The sequence below is a fragment of the Simochromis diagramma genome, unplaced genomic scaffold (genome assembly GCF_900408965.1).
Source record: "Simochromis diagramma unplaced genomic scaffold, fSimDia1.1 OVJJ01000304.1, whole genome shotgun sequence".
Taxonomy (NCBI): Eukaryota; Metazoa; Chordata; class Actinopteri; order Cichliformes; family Cichlidae; genus Simochromis; species Simochromis diagramma.
In genome coordinates, this window is record NW_024387030.1 from 11,376,870 (window position 1) to 11,390,334 (window position 13,465).

General features: G+C 39.9%; 1 protein-coding gene across 2 annotated transcripts in view; it reads left to right on the forward strand.

Annotated features, from left to right (window-relative positions):
- The window catches only part of stac (SH3 and cysteine rich domain), a 33,461-nt gene that overhangs the window by 13,469 nt on the left and 6,527 nt on the right, over positions 1–13,465 (forward strand). For both annotated transcript variants that reach the window (XM_040042515.1, XM_040042516.1), the window contains 7 exons: positions 3,805–3,886; positions 4,042–4,148; positions 4,913–4,994; positions 5,759–5,826; positions 8,862–8,959; positions 12,703–12,754; positions 13,270–13,407. In XM_040042515.1, the coding sequence (XP_039898449.1) occupies positions 3,805–3,886; positions 4,042–4,148; positions 4,913–4,994; positions 5,759–5,826; positions 8,862–8,959; positions 12,703–12,754; positions 13,270–13,407 (627 nt within the window). The remainder of the gene's footprint in view (positions 1–3,804; positions 3,887–4,041; positions 4,149–4,912; positions 4,995–5,758; positions 5,827–8,861; positions 8,960–12,702; positions 12,755–13,269; positions 13,408–13,465) is intronic.

Sequence of the window (13,465 nt, forward strand, 5' to 3'; positions counted from 1 at the left end):
TGACCAACCAATTCTCTGGAAAATAACTTTACCATTCCTGGAAGATCCCACATACTTCTGTGCAAGAATAGCAAGATGGTCTGAAGTCTTTGTCTGCTCCTGATGACCGTTAGTGTTAAATAGAGATTCTTAGACATTTATTCCTATTTATTCTTAGATTATTTTCCCCCTGACACCTATTTGCACATAGACAAAACCTATGTTTGAATTCTATTTACATTTAATTTTTAATCTCAGATCGTTAAACACCACCAAATGTAAATGTAAAATGTAATTATAACACATCAGTTTCTCCTGTGTCATAGTGACAGAGCAGTGATGTTGGCAAGTCTGTTAATTCCACAGTCGGCATTTTTTCCAGCTGTCATTGCTGCCTCCAGATATACCAGACTTCATTAATTTAGTAGTTATTTCCCAGTCTTACTGACCAAAGCGCTTAGAGCACTCACACATTCATACAGTGCTTTTAGTGCTACTGCTTTTCCTCTCGCGCAAACTCACGCTGCTGATTTGTCTGCAGCAGCTACGTTGCTTTTAGCCTGTATTATTCGTTTAACCTCTTCATATTTTTCTCATAGTACAGTTTTATCTTCTTTTACGCAACCAGACGCTCTGCTGCCAGTACACTTATCAGTAATTGCGATTAGTCAGATGTCTGAACACCAGAGAAAACCGATTATGTTAACTTATGCGGCGCTCCAGACAACTCGGACCTCGGATGTCTGAACCAGGGAGTGACGTCACACCTGAGTTTGTTGAGTGCGTAGCAGAAAAAGTGAAGAAAAACAGGTTTTGGTTTGGTTCTTAAGCTAGGTAGAGCTATCACTATTTTTTTTTTTTTGCACTTAAAACACCGCCGCAGCACATTCACGGATAGAGCTGGGTCAGTGCGCTGCGTATGGTTTATTTAGTGAGGCACAAATACACAACGGTGGCAGTACAGATTAAAAGTTTTACAGTTTTACTACTGTTTATGTTCAATGCCGCCAGCTTGGATTGTTGACTCTGGGTTGCTGGGGCTGAGTTGAGGGGGCATTCCAGATTTAACTTCTGACTGGGAACTCAGAAACTCTGACTTCTGACTTATTCAGGAACACAGCATTAGTGAGCTGATAACCAGCTTGAACTCACGTCAAACTTCTTACTCTGAGGACAAAGAGAGAGAGACTGGATTATTTATACAAGGACCAAGACACAGGTGAAGGGGATTACATGGGTGAAAACAATCAGGACAGTTACAAAGTGGGAAGCAAAACGAACACGAGGCATGAAGGAAACAGAGCCTCGAAGTAAAGCGGGAACCATCCAAAAGACAACTGCTAAACATGGAGACAATAAGACTCACACTAAACATAAAGACTGAGATGGGGAACACTTGAGAACAGATGGCTAAGCATAGGAAGATGAGCTGGATGATGTAATAAAGAGAGAAACTCAAAGTAGGAACTGAAGCTAAAATAGCTAAAGCTAAAATAAAGCAAGACAAGACATGGCTCAAATGCTAAAATAAAAGCTTATCTTACTACAGTATCAATGGAAACATGAACCAAAACACAGGATTGCAAAACTATGAAGCAAAAACAAAACTCAAAGACTCAATAGTATCAAAAGTATACAGCAGCAGTCCAAAACGTCAAAAAATACTGTAATACGGGGCAAAGTCAGAACCCAGAAACAAAAATCTCTTGGACCCAACCAAGAGATACAGTGCAAAAGTCTTGAGCCACCATTCATTTCTGCATATTTTGCTTCCAAGGAGCCAGACTTTCTGGTATTAAACAGATAAGATTTGAATGTCCTTCAAGAAGCCAAAGACTACTTAATGAAATTAAAAGAAAGTTCATATGAATGTGCTCATACCAAATATTGACATTCAAGGTTTTCAAGCCAAGGTTTTGCCTTTTATACTAAATTTTCAAGAACTGGGTTTCTTTCAGTAATCACTACATGTTTTCCCTGTTTTTGTAAAAAAGAAACTGTCAAAGAAGACTTTGACATAGTACTTTTTATGTGTTATGTGTTGACCTTTTACACGTGATGCAGATTACTTGAAAACGTGTTAGGATATAGCTATAATAATATTGTACTGATCCCTTCTAATTAATACATTTTCTGGATACTTCCAGAAACAAAACATTACATTTTCCCTGGACTATTTTCCCAATAAACAGGAAGTTGACAGATGAGTGTCTTTTTCCAGTTTTCTAAAGAAGTTTAGAAACTGCAAAGAAACTATAATTGTCATATACTGGATGGTTTGTAAAATAAACCTAAGCTGTCTGTGACTTCTGGCATCGAGCAGTGAGTGGTATCACTTTGTTTGTTGCCACGTGAACCAGATGGGCTCCAACGAGCACGCTCTTTTAACCTTTTCCTTAATGAGTTTGGCCCTGGAAGTCTGACGCCTCGTTTCTTGAGACGTGCCCGAAGCGCTCAGGGGTTGCTTATTTTAGCCGCCTCATCACGAGAAGTGTCAAACGAAGAATTAATCAGGACTGATTAGCGACGCCGATTTCACCACCCGCGACTTGAGTACTCGAAATGTAAACAAACGGGAAAAAAGGCAACCCTATGAGCAAGAAACACTCAGTGAGCCGCACATCCAGTTGGGAAATTAAGCTGCTTTAATCAAGCAACACTGACAACAGTACAATATCGATGAATTGCTGCAGTGTGTGAAAATAAACTGCAAATATATACATTAATCATTACTGGGTGTGCTGTAGATGACATCGTCTCCAGGAACTAGGCATCATTTCAATCTTCTGTATGCTTACCAAGGATTCAGACCTGATGGGGTGGTATTGATTAGATGGAACGCAGGCAGGTAATAGATATATAAATGATAAATGTTTGAAGGCCTGGGAGATCGGGGGAAAACTTGACAGGCAGATAAATTACGATAAAAACTTTAGAAGTTGACCTTCTCGGTTTCATAGCAGTGAACTCCATGAACCAAAGTATTATATTTGATCCTGTTTTCTACTGCTACACATTCAGATTTTAACTCTGTGTAACAAATCCACTGCTCTGCTATCATGGTCGTGCACAGTTTTAAAATTATACATCATTAGCATGGAAAAAAAGTAAAGCTGAATAGGACTAATGTTGCTTCTCAGCCTCAGCTTAATGCAGTATTGAGTGTGGACCGAGTCTGACGTCACTTTGTAAACAGAAACAGCCCCTTCAGCATCTGTGCTCCGCTCCGCCCTTCATCTGTCTCTCCAACTCTCCTCTATATGTTCGTTTCATCATTTGCTTTGCAGAGTAAGCCATAAAAGCACAGACCATTGACCACGTATTCATGCCTACACGCTTTTTGGTGCTGCTGTAGTTATTATGTCATTATGGTGTGATGAATATTGTCAACATTACAGAGCGTTATCTGTGTATGAAAACTCGTGATTAGTACTGGAATTGCTTTGTAGTGTTTGCCAGCTTTCCCCCTCTTTACCTTATGCACGGGTTACAAAACGCAACACATGATCGATCTTAGAAAATGATATTCCCTGTCCTCCTCTTATTCTCACGAAAAGACGAAAAAAGCCATTTAGCTGAGGCTTTAAAGGTTTTGTTTTTCATATTAATATTAGGCTCTGCATTCATTCACAGTGTTTGACTTCCATCCTGTGCACCATCCAGTGTAGCAGAACTTTATCCCTATGAAGTGAGAGCCACATTCCGAGACTCCAAACGAACAGAGTTATGTGCAGTATTTAATGGTCGGAGCACTTTACTGCCTGCGGTGCTGTATATTGATTTGTCTCTAATGCCTGTCACCGCTCTGTGTCTTTCTCGCTTCAGCCAAAAGGCTTTCGGCGGTACTACAGCTCTCCATTACTGATCCAGGAACAGTATGGCTGCATCAAAGAAGTCATGCCTATTGGTGAGCAGCTTATCATAGGATACTTTTGGTTCATTTCAACTTAATTCTCCCAAAACTGGGTTTCTAATTGAGCAGTTTCATAAAATGGATGCACAAGGTTTTACAGTCTGGTAATTTGCCACATGGTTTTGTGTCTGTAACATGCTTTTCTAAAGCCTGCGGCAATAAGGTGGACCCCGTGTATGAAGCCCTGAGGTTCGGCACATCATTGGCACAAAGGACAAAGAGAGCCAGCGGTTCTGAATCTCCCCACAGAAACTCTGTAAGAGCAACATACCTCTCTCTACTTTTATTTAAAGATTAATTAGATTAATTTATTTATTTTGCCAGTTTCTTTTTGTCCATATCATAAAGTATCCTCTTTATTGTGGCATATAAAGACTTTCTATCAGGAAATGGACTACACTTTATATTTTGTCTCACTGTAGCAGACACTGTGTAGCTGATGATCTAAATAGATATTGCTACTGCAGGGCTGTAAACACTACCAATAAAGGCAGTCTGGTCCAGACCTATGACAGGAACTCTCACGTTACAGCTCTGAAGATGAATTAAAATGATTGTTTAGCCAAAGTCCCTTCCGGCCTTCTTCCATCGGCACGTTTAATGCACAGGGAAATCTGTTCTTCATATTGTATCACTGCTAATGTAAGCTAAACTGCATGAGCAGTCTGGATACGCACCTCTGTATGATGACATTTGAAAGCTGTTGGGTTAGGGCCATTCTGTCCTGTCCTCTGCAGCTGTTAGTGAATGGGTGTATGTGTGTGTCAGTTGAGGCTTACAGAGACAATGTGATCTCAACGGGGGTTCTCATAATAGTTTCCAAATGTAGACTATGAAACAGCATGTTTACTGCTCTCCAGACTCCCAGATAGCTGGTTATTCTGTAAAAAAGAATGAATTTTAACTAATCCTGTGCTCAAACCTTCAACTATCTATCTAACTAATTAGTAGTACATCATTCCCTCTCTATTTCTGCACTTATCTAATTGAATTTTGCCCGTTCAATTTTTGTCTTTGCAGACCAGTGATTTGGATAAGGTTCCAGAGGAAGTTGTGGCTCACAGCAGCAGGCAGGAGCTGTCGAGAAAACACAGCGATGATGGTGAGTATTCACTGCAGTACACAGTGTGCATCTGGATTAATGCCGCGTAGTGACAGGAAAAAATGCACCGCTGTTGCTCTTCCCATAAATGAGAGAATTGAAGAAGGTTGCAACATCAAATTCTCCATCTATGAACCATCAATGAAATTTTCTCCATTAAAGTCAGTCTTTAAAATAAGATGTTCTGTGAACTTTTCTGTGTTCTTTACTGTGCTTAGCTCTTGATTCAGCAGTGGGCAGGGTTTTCCAGCTGTACAATAGCATCTGTAGTAAAGGGCAATGCAGTGACCCTTTATACTCCAGAGTATTAAGCCTAAGACGATAGAACTAAAGACTACAAAAAGAAGACATTGTTTTGGAAAATGCTGTTTGAAGCATGGTAATAATACTGCTGAACTAACCGAACAGAAGAAGAAATGACTTCACTTTTAGCTTGTGTCATGTGCTCGCCTTCCAACTGCTCTTGTTTTATGATTAGCTCAAGCTAACAGGGAAAAAAGCTAATTATGTTAACTGAAAACTGTATGTGGATTTCTATGATCACAGTGATGACACTTAGATTTGAAGTGCCACTTTCAGGCCAATGGTTCCCGCTGCAGACATGTTTATGCTCTTGATTTAGTCTTGATTTTCTTCCACATGTGACAACATTAGATCCATTTTTTTTGCCTTCTGATACAGTTATATCCTGCTACTTTAAAACTAAGTACAACTTTATTCAGACTGTTTAGTTGGGCAAAGTTCATTTTGTGTTGTTTTCTCAGTTTTTACGGTCGTTGAGAACGGGACAGAGCAGTACCACCACCCAGAAAGAAAACCCGACAGTTTGCAGGTGAGAAACCATTATTTTACATTTTATAATAGATTGGTTTTGTGTGCATGTGCATGAGTATAGTACAACACTGAGAAGTACTGTTCTTGGAATACCAGTTGATGTGGATTGATGTTGTCGTTTTATATGCAGGAAAGAGTTGCACGGTTTCTTTTTTCCTTCTTAAATCTATGTAAATGTCAGATGGACAGACAGACAGTCCTTATTTATAAGTAACACGTGTTCCTCAAAGCCAAAAAGCACAACAGCTGTCGGTTGTTTCAGCCCAGTTTGTTCTTCGGAAGCCACACGAGCTTCCAGTTTAGTTTAAAAACAGACATCTGAGGTACAGATTGATTTTTCACATGCAGATACAATTTGTTGTCCTTTCACAAATTACAAAAAAGCTTTTTAGAGAAGCACTAAACTGGTAATTATATAGGTAAGAGCGAGAGAAAGTAAAGTGACTGCATCCTATAACTGTCTTTTCAGCAGTTTCAGCAACTCGGACTGTGTAGTGAACTTTTCCACATTTTCCCTCTTAGCTTTCACAACGTTAGTTTTTTTTTTTGGAGCTCAGTTCCTGAACTTTCTGGCTCACCTGAGAACTGATACCCTGCCAGCCCGTTCTTCATCTCCGCCTCCATCATCACTGCTAAATTTCCCAGGACTTCGGGGGAGCACTCTCTTTTCTCTTCCTGCCCGTAACAAATCAAACCCGGTCTGACACGACCACTGGCCAGCGCTGATACAGACAACTCTTGACAACTCGTGTTTGGATTCGGTCTGTTTATTCTCCACAGTGTAGATGCAGTGCAAAATTCATGCCAGAGAAAGAAAAAGGTTAAACCTCTGTGAATGTCTTATCGCCCCCTGTGGAGCATCCATGAATATTTCATTGGCATATTTCAACTCTCCTCCTCCTCTCTGCCTTTTCCTTCCACGCTGGAATTTGTGGGAGAGGTGTTCTTAGTATTGATGCTCTTTGTAGATATTTTCTATGTGCCGCCATCTATTCTGTTTACTTTTATTGCTTAACATGTTTATCTCCGTTGTCAACAATGGAAAAAGACCACAGATACTCAGACAAACACAAAAATGAGCAAATATCCGTACAAGGGAACACACACGCGCAGATGCACATATAAACACCTCGACTCTGCAATATAATCTAGTGGTCCAGTCGTCCATTTCAGAGCTCGAAATGCATTGTGCAGTGTTATCAGGCTGGACCGAGCACAGCTGGCAGCAGGCTGTTTGTCTGTCAGCCGACAGCTCCATTAGCTCAGGCTGGCGGACAGACAGATGGAGGCACTGCAGGGTAATGAGCAGAGAAAGGAAAAAAGGTTGAAAACGGCTTCTTCCCTTGAGAAGGAGCAGTTTTCAAATTGAGATGAGGGACTCGCGGTCTCAAATGGGAACACATGACAGGATGGCCATCTGTTCACACTTTTCAGGTTTAGTGTTAAATTCTCAGAGATCAATAGCCAGTAAAATGGTCTGATTCTTGCTGATTAATGACATCTTTTTGCTTCTATTCTCTTTTTTTCTTGGTACCTTCTCTGTTTTCTTTTAAACTGCTGTGGCCTCTGCTCATTCACTGCTGCTGGACACATAAAACGTATCATCATTTGGAAGAAACTCGTAAAAAATACTGATAAATATCATTCAGGCCCCAGACCTGGAGCCTTTAAGTATCTTTCAGCTGTTTTTATCTTTATTTTTTGCAGCTTTGCTGTTTTGAATCAGCCTTAGCTCTAGACAGCAGGCAGCTGATTTAATGAAGATTTTCTGATGGCCCACTTTATTTGCCCACTCAGCAACAAATGACATGCCTAGTTAGAGCTGGATCGTTCCAACAGGAGTTGTAGCCACCAGAGCTGAAGACAGCACTCGACTTACACTCGTGAGATGGCCAGCCTAACACAAACATAACACATAACACAGAGATTCCTAAACAGGAGATGCTTATTCAGTTGCCAGAAGTTTTGTTAAAAGATGAACTATTCCAGTTAAACTACTAACTGAGTGTGCATGAACAGACCTGACAATTTGAGTAACTGAGGTTATAGTTTATAGAGATTCACCGATTCACAGATCCAGATTTAAAACCCTGTTTTTCGCCCTAAGACTGTTCATTCAAGCTCCAACCTCCCACGATCCTGATATAGGGCTAAAAAAAACTGATGTATGAATATAAGATTAAACAGTAAGTATACAAGTAGTATCTATAATGAGCTTTTTTACATTTGTCCCTGCTTCTTATTTTGATAGCTCTCTTGCAAAGGAGATTATTATCTCACCCAAACCGACCTCACATCCACTGATCCCGGCGGCCACAACATCGGGACCTCACAAGGCCTGTGAGCTGCTCCTAGTTAGTTGTAATGGATCGCCACTGTCTGATGCAGTTTTCACCCAGAGGTCACAGAGGCACTTTTCCTCGTGGCCGCAGATAACTAAGCTCATCCATCACCCACATTTCCAGTCCACATGGCTGGTGCTGGGGGACCAAAACCCACTTTTTTCATTACTGTAAAGTGCCACGATTATAGAAAAGTCTCCTGCTGTCCTAAAACAGCTATTATCCTTTTTTTTTTTTTTTTTTTGCATTTTCCTTGCTGTTACCATGCAAAAAGAGGGCAAGTTATTGTTTGGATGGATTTCATGGGCACAGCAGGCACGATTCAGATTCAAGGTGATGAAACGGGAAAACACACCCACCAGGTTTTATGAGCAGGTGTGAATAGCGCCAGAATGGCGGCATATCTCCCTGCTAATTGTGCTAACACCTCTCTGAGAACTTCCTCTCCACCCACAACCATGTCCTGTTTAAACTTCCCAAGTGTTTGTAAGAAAAAAGAAAAAAGAAAAACCCCCGATCTTTCTCCCACTCATGTTGATGGAGGATTAAAGGGAACAGATTGTAAAGCAACTTAAGCAGCTCCTCAGTCTATCAGTGTGCTGTAAATACACTAATGTGAATGCCAAAAGACTATTTTAAGATATGACAACAGAGAAAGTAGTGTTAGACTGCATTTTGGTCTGTCTTGTAGATGGAGCAGAGCATGCTACAGAAAGACGTCCTCAAGCTCAACACGTATGTGGCCTTGTACAGCTTCACCGCCCAGGAGAGCCACGACCTGGAGATGAGGTTAGCGCACGTACACACACATGCACACATGCTCTAATAATAAGAACACCTGCACAGGAACTTAGACTGTGAATTAACTGACTTTGACATATAGTGATTTCTTTAGATAGATTTCTCTTTTCTTTTAAATAAGAAATAGAAGCAAATACGAGGCTCACGCAGTGCAACCCAAACATGATTTATCTTCACTGAAATTTAAGTTAAACTTTCCGAACAAAACAGATGGAATTCAGCGCTTACTCATATCCTCAAAGGGAAGGGAAGCAAGGGAAAATTTAAAAGACAAGAAGTCATGTTGCTCAATTCCACTTTGTTCTCTCTTTATCTCGTGTCATTTTTATCTTATATAGACTAATTACTGTCTTTAGAGACAAGAATGGATTCACAAAAGGAACTAATTAGTGCCCTCTTTTTATGTAACACTCCTCAAAGATTTATTTCTCTGGTGTGGCCTCATTAATGTTACCTGGGTGTGTGCCAGCATTATTTATTAATATCAAATCTGTTACATGTCTTCTTAGATTTATCTTCAGAGAGTATGAGGGTCTTTGAAAGTCCATTTATAGATCCTTTAAAGGGTCCCTTCAGTGTACCAGGCACACATGCTGTTTCTGAAGGATAACACTGAGTTTATTGTAGTTAAAGTGATGAGACATTAATACTTTTCAGGTCAGCGCAGAAGCAGATACTTGCATAATTTGGGCACAGATGCCAAAAGCCTCACTTGTTCGTGTATTGTTCACAATTTGCTCCATACCGATTAGACATTTTAGTTATTAGTAATTACTAAATGTAATTACTAATTAGTAACATTTAGTAATTGGCTATTAGTGGTGGAAGAAGTCCACCACTAATTGCTTGAAATAGGTTGTTTTGAATTGTAATAAGAATGTAAACAAATATTTTGAAATTCCATCAATTACAGCAAAATACTAATTTCAAAAACTGCATTTAAAGTGTCAAAAACTGCATGATATCTAAAGGCATTACATTGTGGAGCTTGTCTGTCATTTTCCCATTTTCACAGTGACCACCACCCCATCTAGACTATTGTTTTGGTAGTTTTTAATTAAATCCCGAGACAGCGATCACCTAATGGGTCACCCATGGTGTCCAAATTGGACTCAAAGTCAAAGTTTCATTGGTTATTTTCAATGGATTTCCCCTCAGTCATTAGTTTGTGCCGCACTAAAACCAGTGACACTTAAACTTTAGTGCTTCATGCTTTAAAATAACCTTTGAATTATAATGGATTATGAGCTTGATAACATCATTGATGTTTATGTTGCTCATAGTACAAATAAGTTTGTAAGCTCAGCCATGGCATCAACACAATCTTAAGTATCACCTCAGACATTATTCACATATGCATTATTCTAATTTTGAACACAGACAATATTGTGTTATGATAGTATATGAAAACAAATTTCTGACTTTTATACTAAGCAGACTTATTTTGAGCTTTTTAGCCTTTCTTTTTGACCGGACAGTAGAGTAGAGAGGAAAGCGTGGAAACAGAGGAGAGCAAGGAGAATGAAATACATGCAGGAAAACCATCCCTCCTAGTTCTGCCTGAGCTTTCTTCCTGTCAAAAGAGAGTTTTTCCTTCCCACTATCACCAAGTGCTTGTTCAGAGGGTGTCGTCTGATTGTTGGGGTTTTCTTTCTGTTATTTTCAGGTTTTTAACTTACAAGAAAACATGCCTTGAGGTGACTGTTGTTGTGATTTGGTGCTCTACACTATCCCTCTGAACTGAACTGAACTGAACTGAACTGGTCGCCTGCTCAGCCCAGTGAGCAGTCAGTCTCCCCTCGCTCTCTCCCTGCTTTCCTGTCGGCTCTCTACACTTTCCTATCGATAGAGCCAAAAAATAACATAGTATTTCCTAAAATGTTGGCGCAGACTAATTTTAAGCAGAACAGGTCAGTATTTTCTGAAAAAGTTGTATTTTTACTCAGTTGTATAAAGCATTTGCATTCTATTTTTATCCTATTGTATATTTTATTCTATTTATTCTACTGTATATAGTATTTTATTTTATTTTATTCTATTCAGTACAGTATTTTATTCTTATTATATTCTAATTTTGCTATATAACTTTTGCACTGTCCACTTCCTGCTGTGACAAAACAAATTTCCCACGTGTGGGACTAATAAAGGTTATCTTATCTTATCTTATCTTATCTTATCTTATCTTATCTTAGCTTAGCTTAGCTTATACACAAGGCAACAAGTTGACAGTCTGAGTCAACTTGTTCTTGTTGCTGAGACTCGGGGGGGGAAGCTGGTGTTTAATTTCCAACCCAGCCTGTGAGTTCACTGTCTGTACATTTCCAGACATGCCTGGTTCATGATGTCAGCAGTTGTTTTTGGTTTTAACAAACAACTAATTAAAATCACCTGATGTAGCACCGGTTGGTCTGTGGTCAGAACTGAAAAAAAGGTTGCATTTCTGACCCAGAGCTACACAGCCTTGGTGTCCTCAAAAACATATTTAAAAATTGCATCCAAAGATTTATTAACATTGACAGCAGACGGTGAATTTTACGCACACATACTTGAAGAGTAATTTAAAGTAGGCAGAGCTTCACATGTCTGGCCTGCCTTTTTATCAGTCTGAAACGAAGGGTCCAGGTTTTACTCCCCGCCTTAACCATGACTGATTGGGCGTCATACTTTGAAATAGGCCCTCGGGAAAGAACAGTCCTTCAGCCTAAGTGCCCATTTGTTCTTGCTCTCGCAGAAATCTTCTGAGGATTTAAGGACAAGCGAGATGGAGTGCACTTGTTCTTTTCATCTCTTTCCTACATGCACACAGTCGTGGGTCGCTCCCCTCCCTCGTCGAGAAAAAAACTTCAGTCGTTACACTTCATTTGAAATTCATTCATCTCAAGTACTTCAACTCCTCCAATGCCTTTATTTCAAATCTATTTTCTTCTTCTTCTGAAAGGCTGCATGAGGGGTTTTTTCTTCCTCAGCTGGGCTTATTTCAGGCTGTAATCAATACCTCAAACAAAAACACATAAAACAAAGATGATTGAACTGATTCCTTATTCAGAAAGTTCACATTTCATTTTAATTTTAAAGTGTGTGTGGGGGGGACAGGGCAGGTTTATGATTAGTTTCACTTTCCACCACACGCTTTGATTACTTGATTACCTTTGGCCACAGTGATTGTAATGATGACGAATGTTTTTGCAGTTTAGCAGCACAGCAACCCTCTTCTCGCTTTCACAGCTCATTTTTTTCATAATTAAATTATTTGAAGTAACATTTCCCCTGCTTCTAATTGGAGCATTAATCTGCATTGTTGCCATCACCTCTCAAGATTTTACAGTGTTGGGCACTTTGCGTTTCTCACCTTCCATGAAAGGTGTTTTTTTGTGAATCATTTCCTTTTTGAATCACAAAAGGAAGTAAAAGGAAGACAATTACATAAACCAACACTTGGCACCGCTGCGTTGGTCCTTTAGATTTTTATTAGTCAAATTTAGCCCATAGCTTTGAACAGATGTTTGTAATTATGGCACACAGGGCAGTGGGATAGACTGATTCATGCATTTCCTGGATGGATGAAGGAAAATTACTCGGAGCAAATGGAATTTAGGGGCATTACATGCCATTTAAGTGTGAAAATACCCTCTCTATCGAAGTCTAAATGTCATTATGTTTCCAATCAGTGATGGATTTGAGTATTTTTCCTTTGTTTTCAAATAATTCATGGATGTTTTCATGTATTGCAGAGCAGGAGACAGGATCTTGGTGGCCGATGACTCCAATGATGACTGGTGGAAGGTAGGTATTACATCACTGTGTTACAGCAAAGTTTCACTAAGTTTTTTTTACACAAAGCCAAGAAAAAGCCTTAAAAGAAACAGACCGATAAATGATATAAGTCTGGTTGTGAATTATAGGAGCAAGGAAACAGGGTAACTCGGGACACAAATGCATAACAGATAAATTCGGGAGACGAAAGGGCCGATTGCATGACGGCACAGAGACAGCCTGTCGCCACCAGACCATGAAGAAAATCATCACGCATTTTAACACCATTGTGCTCTGTAGGCTGTAGATAAACAGAGACATCTGGCCAGTTTGGTCTTTAAACAAGAGATACCAAGGAAAGAGGCAAACATTAGCACCTGATGAAGCACCTGCATGCAATGTGAAAACATCATAGTGAACCTAATACATGATTTACAACAGCATTTACTCTAAAGGTGTGTGGACGGTTTTTATCAAGGCTTCGATGTAATCGTGCCAAGTTTGAACCCTCTCATGTCCTGCCGTTTTATGACTCCTTTTTTCAGGGTGTAATTGAGGACAGGATCGGATTCTTCCCAGCAGCCTTTGCTCATCAACTGCGGGCTGGTGACCAAGTCTTCAGGTGTAACAGGACGTTCATCGGCTGCAAGGAACAAGGCCAAATCACCCTGAAGGAGGGACAGGTACTGCAGGCTTGAGCAGATGTGTCCTCGTGGGGGATGAGTAAAAGCTGTTTTAATC